The sequence below is a fragment of the Rhinolophus sinicus genome, chromosome 10, assembly GCF_057876585.1.
Source record: "Rhinolophus sinicus isolate RSI-liver-muscle chromosome 10, RSI-T2T, whole genome shotgun sequence".
NCBI lineage: Eukaryota > Metazoa > Chordata > Mammalia > Chiroptera > Rhinolophidae > Rhinolophus > Rhinolophus sinicus.
In genome coordinates this window covers 7816654-7825278 of record NC_142510.1, presented here as the reverse complement: position 1 = coordinate 7825278, position 8625 = coordinate 7816654, and the positions used below count along the sequence as shown (strand labels likewise).

Below are 8625 nucleotides of genomic sequence, written 5' to 3'. Positions count from 1 at the left end.
CGCTGGGCGGGGCGGCGCCGCTGGGCGGGGCGGCGCCGCTGGGCGGGGCGGCGCCGCTGGGCGGGGCGGCGCCGCTGGGCGGGGCGGTGCCGCTGGGCGGGGCGGTGCCGCTGGGCGGGGCGGTGCCGCTGGGCGGGGCGGCCCCGCCTCCCGCCGCCGACCAATGGCCGACTCCGCCAGCGCGCCTGATTGGTGCGCGCTGGTCGGGCCTCGCTGCCTATCAAAATTAACGAGAAAAAGGCGGCCGGGAAAAATGGCGGCGGCGGCTGCAGCGGCGACAGACTCGTTTTCCAGCGGCGGCCCGGCGGCAGTAAGGCTGCCGCGGTCGCCGCCGTTCAAGGTGCTGGCGGAGCAACTGCGGCGCAACGCGGAAGGCGGCCCGGGCGCGTGGCGGCTGTCGCGGGCGGCGACGGGCCGCGGGCCGCTGGAGCTGACGGCCGTGTGGATGCAGGGCACGGTGGTGGCGGCGGGCGGCGGAGAGGCGCGGCTGCGGGACCCGAGCGGGTACTTCTCGGTGCGCGGCCTGGAGCGGGTGCCGCGCGGGCGGCCCTGCGTCGCCCCAGGTAACGGCCGGAGTCGAACTGGGGGCCCACCCGCGTTTTGCGCAGCACAGGGCGGGGCCGGGCCGTCCCACCTCCGGGCCTTTGCCAAGTGCAGGTCCCCCGCCGCGGGACCCTTCCTTCCTGTCCCAACCCGTCAAGCGCCACCCGAGCTGAACTGATGACAAGCGTTGCCTGTAGCCCGATTTTAAAAACACAGAGTCTTAGGACCCCACCCCCCCCAGCCATCCTAGTCGAAATCTCCAGGGCAGGGACCCGCAGCATTTGTATTTGTAACAAGCCCTGTCCCCATAGGTGATTTTTTCCCCATCAAGTTTTGGAAAATACTGTACTAGGAAACGTATGTTCCTCCTTAGCATCTCAGAAGCCCCCCGGGACCCCTAGGAATGGGGAGCCCCAACTGGAACTGCTGAGCCTGTAAGCCACTAATGTTTGCCTCTTATTTAAATAAGTGGTATTCACACTGGAAAGTGCATCAGACACACCCCAGGGCCGGTGAAAACTCAGAAGGCTGGGCCCCACCCTCATGCTTGGTGCGGTTTCTGTAGGTCAGGATGGGGTTGAGAATTGACATTGCTAACCAGCTCAGAAGGGATTCTGGGGCTGCTGGCCTGGGGGCCACACTTTGAAAACCACGGGGCCAGACTGCGAAGGGAGAGGGGGACTGTCCAACAGCTGTGTCTTAGACATTCGGTTGGATTCCTGGCTCTGCCCCTTTCCAGCTGAGTGGCCTGGAGTACTTCTCTTCACCTTTTTGGACCTGTCCTACCTGTGTCAAAAGGGGCTCATACATCCTGCCTGCTGTGTGTATTCAATACATAAAAAATGGGCTTAACACAGCTCCTGGCTTATGGTGAGGGTTCAAAAAATTGTGACCATCGGGCCTGTTCCCTTCTCGTCCCATCCCCTGCCCCATCGTTCCGCCTCCCTCTCCTCTGCTGCAGCGTTCTCCAGCGTAGCGTTGGCAAACGACAGGCTGCCTCTTCTTTTGACATGGCCCACAAACTAAAAATGGTTTTTACATTTTCAGATGGTTGAAAACACTTGAGTCATATTTCATGACGTGTGAAAAGTATATGAGATTCAAATATCAGCTACCATAAGTCAAGTTTTATCGCTACGCATTCATTTCCGTGATATTGAGGGCTGTTTTCTCATGATTACAGACCTGAATAGTTGTGACAGAGACCCCATGGCCTGCAAAGCCTGAAATACTTACTCTCTGGCCCTTTACAGAAAAAGTTTGCTGCTCCTTGCGCTTGGCCTAGCATGTAACCCATGCTGCTTGGTGTCTCCCATGTCGGATCCCAGCCCTGGCACGAGGTTGGCACCAGCATTTGAACAGACGTTGGTGAACCTGTCTGACTTACCCACTGGCCTGAATGCCTGCAGGCAGGTGCTGTGCCATTTCCTTTTGCTAATTAATACCAAGTCATGACTGACAAAGCCTAGTCACTGCCTTCAGGCAGGGAACCAGGAAAGTAAACAGGCCACTACAACACTGAGTACTATCTAGTCTTGAGCACCTGTTGCTGAGAGAGCAGAGAAGGGACAAGTGGTCCAGGCGTGCAGGGTCAGGGAGGAGGTGGCACTGGAGAATGTGTTGGAATTACCTGTGGGGACTAACGCTCCCAGGCTGCCTGGGACTGGCGGGGTCTCAGTTTTAAAACCAGAACAGTTGGTCACCCTATGTACGTCCGAGGCAGGAGATTGTCCCGGTCAATGGAATAGCATGTGCAAAGGCTTGGAGGTGAAAGAGCCTGTGCCTTTGGGGAGCTTGAGGCAGAATATGGGGCAGCAGTGAAAAGTGGGAGGGCTCCCATCCTGCTGAGCTGTTGGCAGAAGGCCCTGCCTATTCCCAGGTTGCCGTTAGCTGTGTTCATCACGTCAGTGCCATATCCTCACTGTGTCCTCTGGAACATTCATCAGTTTGTCTCCATAAATGTCAGGTGCTACATACGCAGAATTGAGTCAGAACTCCCCCTGCCCGCAGGTTGCTGCTCCCAGTCTGCAAAGCAAGAGCGGAGAAACAGTGATATAGATTGCACTGTGGTCAGAGGGTTCTGGAGGAAGGAGCTGTATTTAAGAAAGGTCACTGCGTTAGCGGGATGGGGATGGTGGTGAAGAGGAAGCATCTGAAAGCTGCCCAGCTGGAGGCCATTGAAGTGGCCAGAAGATGCAGGCCTGACAGAAGAGAGACAGTGGAGAGACACTGAGGGGAGAGGGTGTGGGTAGATGAACGGGGCTAGTAACCAGGTGGTGTGATCTCAGGGAGGAAAGACGCACACCTTTGAGCTCAACCCTCTAGTGGTGGGTGTCTTTGAAGTGGGTCTCCTGTTACCCTCTCCTGGTTGGGATCTCCTTGGGCTTGTTCTTTCTTTCCTACGTATGTAGTCATTCGTTTTCCAAGGGTTCCATCTCTACCTGTACTTCAAGACGATTCAGAGGGTATGGTGAGTTTATTTTTAGAGCTAGCCTCTGTCACTGAGGAGCCCCACGTTACTTGTTCGGGTAGAATCTGGAGATGAGTTCAGAGAAACCTAAGAGCATCCTACCAGGAGTTGGAAACCAGAGGGTCGGGTATCAGCTTGCCTGGCTTCCTTCCGTCAGAGCCCTAGGCCCCTTGTGCAGACTGAGCCCTGCTGTTGGAAGCAGTGTGATACAAGCAGCCTCACAGGGGCATGCAGTGAAGGCTGGCAGCATGCCTGCCCTTCCTGCTGTGTTTGGGGTGTTTTACACAATTGAGTTTTGTGTAGTTGAGACCTGCCAAGTTTTGCTTTCAAGGAGAGCCACTTCCCTAAGGGAAAGGGAAGAGTCTCAGTTAATATGTCATTAGCTCATCCCGATGGCAGCCTGCCCTCCTGTTGATTTGCTTGCAGGAGCCCGGCTGGTAGTGAGAATAAAGCGGGAGGTGGCAGGATTGGTCCTGGGCAGTTGGAACAACAGGGCAGCCTGGGGGGGCGGGTGTGCTGCTGCTTGCACAGCTATTTTGGCAACGTCAAGGGAAAATTGGATTTGCTTTGGGTCTTTGCAGAAAGAAGACCCGTCCTGTGCACAGAGACCAGTCACGCACTCGGGCATTGAACAAGGACAAGAGAAAAGCGTGGGTTTTCTGCCCCGGCCTGAGAGTAGTCTGTTTAATGACCACTCACACTCTGATGTGGGTCTTCCATTCCTCGGGTATGATCGTTTTGTCCATGATGAAAACTTGCTGCAATTTTTTTTAACATTTTAAAACCAGAAACCAAAGAAGATACAGATGTCATCCTTCAGGTTACATGGTGAACTTATTGTCAACGTATGTATTTTGATCTCCATGGCATTTTTGATGTCGACGCTGCGTTTTTTCCCTAATGGCTCCAATTTGCCTGATACAGTGAAGCCCTCAGAAGGGCTGGGAAGGACTGGGTCTCTGTTTCGCTTTTGTTTTTTCTATCCACGTGACTATAACCATGGGCTTTTCTTCTCCTAGGAAAGTATGTGATGATCATGGGAGTGATTCAGGAGTGCAACCCCGAGCCGTGCCTCCAGGCTGTGAAGATGACAGATCTTTCCCAAAATCCCATCCACGAGAGCATGTGGGCCCTGGAAGTGGAAGATTTACACAGGAATATTCCTTAGATGATGTTGGAAGTGTTGTGAAAAACAATCAAAATTCTGAAAAGACTTAGGTTCTTGTCCCATGTGGATTTCACGGACATTGTTCAGTGCGTGTTTCTCAAAAGTTTCTCGGAGATCTTTGCGTTGGCTCACCACGGAGTCCAGATGTAGGATTTCTAAATGCTGGGACACTCCCGTTCACTCAGCCCCTGCTGCCTCTTTGCTTTGACCACTGTTTGCTGATGAAAAGCAGATGTGTTCTTTCTCTCTGTCTCTGTTTTGGTTTATATGTGTTAATTCTCTCTAAAGCACACAGAAATCTCTTGTTGCATTTTCCAAGTTTTACAAGTGATGGTTCTTTTTCCGTTACCGCCGCGACCTATTTTATGATGCAAACTTTGAATCTCAGTCGTTGCCCGTGGTGAGTAAAGTGTGGTTCTGTGGACAGGAAAGCGTACTGCGTGAAAAAGGAACGACTTCATGGCCCCCGCGAGGTCTCCATCAGCAACTTCCATATCCAGTTTGCACGGCAAACGGTACAGCGGCCTCTCAGAGACAGAGCTCGCTTTCTGCTTCAGTCACCACTCAGCGCTTTAAGGTCCATTTTCCTTAGATGTTGTCGCTGATGGGAGATGCCGGAACGCTTTTGAATGGCAACACGTCTTGTTGAAACTAAAATCAAGACTGAGAACAACTCCCAGGCATTATCTTTTGGTGAGACCCTGCCAGGGCACAGCCTCCTGGTGCAGTTCTTACACGTCTGTTACGGAATGACTTTTGTTGTGATTTAGTGAACGTTGGGTTTCTGCTCTCTGCTGCTTATCCGACCGTCATTTTTCCTTAGATTGTAAATATCAAGGGAGTCGGGTTTTGTTCCAACATTGCTGTGGAGTTTTGCTGGATTATTGATTTTCTACTACTAATAAACTGTTTGATATGCTGTATGTTTTTTTTTAAAATAGACTTTTTTTAGAGCAGCTTTAGCTTTATAGACAAAAAGAGCAGAGAGTACGGAGAGTGTGCGTATACCCCTTTCCTCGGTTTCTCCTGTCAGCAATATCTTGCACTGGTGGTGTACATTTGTTACAATTAATGAGATAACATCGATACGTTATTATTATTAACTGCAGTCAGTAGTTTACAGGCGGGGCTTCTCTTTGTGATGTACAGTTCAAGAGCTTTACATTTATCTGCCGTTACCGTATCATCCAGAACTTTCACTGCCCTGAAAGTCCTATGCTTTCTTCCTAGCCCTCCCTCCCTCCCCCTTCATGCCGGCAACCACTGATTTTGTTCTACTGTCTCTATAGTTTTGCCTTTTCCAGAGTGTCATATAGTTGGACTCATACAGTGTGTATTTTTTTCAGAACTTTTCGCCAACAATTCACGGCTCTTGCATCACGACAATGCACCAGCTCACAGGGCACTGTCTGTGAGGGAGTTTTCAGCCAGTAAACAAGTAACTGTATTGGAACACCCTCCCCACTCACCTGATCTGGCCCCCAATGACTTCTTTCTTTACCCGAAGATAAAGGTAATATTGAAAGGAAGACATTTTGATGACATTCAGGACATCAAGGGTAATACAACAACAGCTCTGATGGTCATTCCAGAGAAAGAGTTCCAAAATGGCTTTGAAAGGGTGGACTAGGCGCTGGTGTCGGTGCATAGCTTCCTAAGACGAGTATATTGAACGTGACCATAGTGATTCAGCAATGAGGTCTATAGCACTGTTTCTAGGATGAGTTCGCAAACTTAATTGTCAGACCTTCGTACATTTACGATTTCTCCATGTCTTTTTTTTTTTTGTCCATGTCTTTTTGTAGCTTTATAGCCAATTTCTTTTTTATTGCTGAATAATACTTTATTGTATGTAGGTACCGTGCTTTGTTTACCCACTCACCTACTGAAGGGTATCGTTTTGATTCCAGTTTTGGGCAGTTTTTAACAGAGGTGCTATAAACATTGGTGTGCAGGTTTTGTGGACATATTTTCAACTTACTGGGGTAAATACCTGGGAGCACAAGTGGTGGGTAGTGATACGGTAAGCCTGTGTTAGCCTTGGAAGAAACTGCCCGACTGTCTCAGTCTATCTGGGCGGTAACAAAACGCTGTAGACTGGGGGGACTTAAAAACAATCGAAATGTAGTTTTCACAGTTTGGGAGGCTGGGAAGTTGAAGCTCAAGGTGCCAGCAGATTCAGGGTGTAGCTTCCTGGTTCATAGATGGCTGTCCTCTCTCTGTGTCCTCACGTGGCAGAAGAAGGAAGGGAGCTCGGGGGTCTCTTATAAGGGTACGAGTCCCATTCATGAGGGCACTGCCCTCGATCTGATCACCTCCGAAGGCCCACATTTCAACATGAATTTTGGGGGGACACATATTCAGTCTATAGTACTATCTTCCAAAGTGGCCATACCATTTTGCTTTCTCGTCAGTAGTTGATGAGTTTATCCTCACCAGCATTTGGTATTGTCACTGTTTTGGATTTGCTGTTTTTAAACGATAGCGTGTTGTTGTTTTTTAAAGATGGGGCAAATTGGAAATTATGCATCGTTTTTATTACTGATCTGGGTTTGTTGACCACTTGAAGCTTGTTTCAAGCAGGTTTATGTTCAAAGTTTGGGGATTTTTCAGGTAGTGTTGCTGAGCGATTTCAGGAGCTTTGTAGCCCTATAGACCTGAATATGAGCCCTTCGTCAGTTGTTAAACTTGCTGTGTGACTGTAAGCAAGTTACCTAACCTCTCTGTGCTTTAGTTTCCTCATTTATCAAATGTAGATTATACCCAGCTATAGCACTGATATGAGGAATAAGTGAAGATGCATTTAAATCACTTTTACATGTGCCGAGCACATGGTAGGCACCAAATGATTGTTGCTGGGAAGAATAGTAAGTTTTTACATTCATCAGTTGCCTAAAAAAAAAAAAAGAAAAAAAAATATGTAAATAGTTTTAGATCCACAGAAAAATTGCAAAGATAGTACAAAGAGTTCTCATATACCGCATCCAGTTTCCTTTATTATTAACATCTTACATTTGTATGGCACATTTGTTACAATTAATAAACCAATATTGAGATGTTATCATCCAAGGTCTATACTTAGATTTCCGCAGTTTTTTTCCTAATGTCTTTTTTCTGTTCCAGGATCCCATCCAGGATGCCCCGTTACATTCAGTCCTCATGTCTCCTTACGCTGCTTTTGATCAGTTGCTTTTGGTTACATTGACATTTGATTTTTTAAAACATTTTTTTATTAGTTTCAGGTGCACAAAACAATGTAATAGTTAGACATTCATCATTTATATCCCTCACAGAGTGATAACCCCCCCCCATCCACTACCCCTCTGACATGGCACACAGCCACTACATTTCCACTGTCTCTATTCCTAATGCTGTACTCCACTTCCTGTAACCATATATATATGATTATATATATAAATTATAGTTGACATTACTGTTTAGCTTCAGCTTCAGGTGTACAGTGCAGTGATCAGGCATCTACATCATCCCTGAGGTGGTCTCCCAAATGGGACAAGTGTCCATCGGACACCCTACAAAATCTTTACAACATTATTGATTACGTTCCCCAAATTGACTTTCGTATCCCCGTGGCCATCTTGTGGTTACCGATTGTGCTTTCAAATCCCCTCACCTTCCCCTTTATCCCCACCCCCCTCCCGTCTAGCAACCCTCAGTTTTTCCTCTGTTGACATTTGATTTTGATATAGTCCCTGGACCTCTGTTCCAGGATTCTTAGGTTAATGCTTTATTCTCAAATTACGGGGTTCCCAATAGTAGCTAGCCCTTGAGCTGGGTGTGTGGTAGGCTCCTTAAGACCTTACACTGAATCTGCCCTACTGAGGCTCCCGTTATCTGAAACCTGCTTTTCTGCTGGAAACCGAGCTGGGCTGCCGAGAACCTCCTGCACCATATCCTGTCCAGTTTGTCCTCACCTAACTTCTGGTAAATAATGCCCGATTGAAAACTGCTAATTGGGCTGGTATTGCTGCCTGGGCAGTGAACTATCTCAGGAGTGTGTGTGTGTGTGTGTGTGTGTGTGTGTGTGTGTGTGTGTGGCGGAGGGGGTTGCCCTGTGTTTTTCCGAGTGCCCACAGCCTGCCAGTGGCTCCCAGTGGCTCTGTGCTGGAAGTGTGCTCTCACCATGTTAGCTGAGCTGTGGTTTCCTTGAATATTAAGAACTCTCACTGTTTCAGCGAGCGTTTCCTCCTTGTCATCACCAACTGAAAAGGCATCTCGGGTGGAGGTTTTAGTTTTCTGGTGCCAAATCAAAGTCGGTTTATCAGCAAACACCCCTCGCCAGACAAGGGCAGGCTGTGTGCTCTGGCAGTGCCGCTTCCCTTTTGAAATTGGCTCTTTTCTAAGAACTGAAAATAAGCACCCTAGGCTGTGACTTCACTTTTCTTGGAACTGCTTTACATTAGAAGAAGAAAAAAAGAAAACCCTC

General features: G+C 48.9%; 1 protein-coding gene across 1 annotated transcript; it reads left to right on the top strand.

Annotated features, from left to right (window-relative positions):
• The first annotated feature begins 212 nt into the window (after positions 1–212).
• On the top strand, positions 213–5104 carry RMI2 (RecQ mediated genome instability 2). Its single transcript, XM_019714073.3, has 2 exons — positions 213–563; positions 4033–5104. Exons 1-2 carry the CDS (start codon positions 254–256, stop codon positions 4179–4181), a joined length of 459 nt encoding a protein of 152 aa, XP_019569632.3. The 5' UTR covers positions 213–253; the 3' UTR covers positions 4182–5104.
• The last annotated feature ends 3521 nt before the right edge of the window (positions 5105–8625 follow it).

What these genes read in the sequence shown, in the direction of transcription:
- RMI2 (XM_019714073.3), top strand. Translation starts at nt 254, where the DNA reads ATGGCGGCGGCGGCTGCAGCGGCGACAGACTCGTTTTCCAGCGGCGGC. An exon ending in GCGGCCCTGCGTCGCCCCAG is followed by an intron (nt 564 to 4,032) that starts GTAACGGCCGGA and finishes TTCTTCTCCTAG; the next exon opens with GAAAGTATGTGATGATCATG.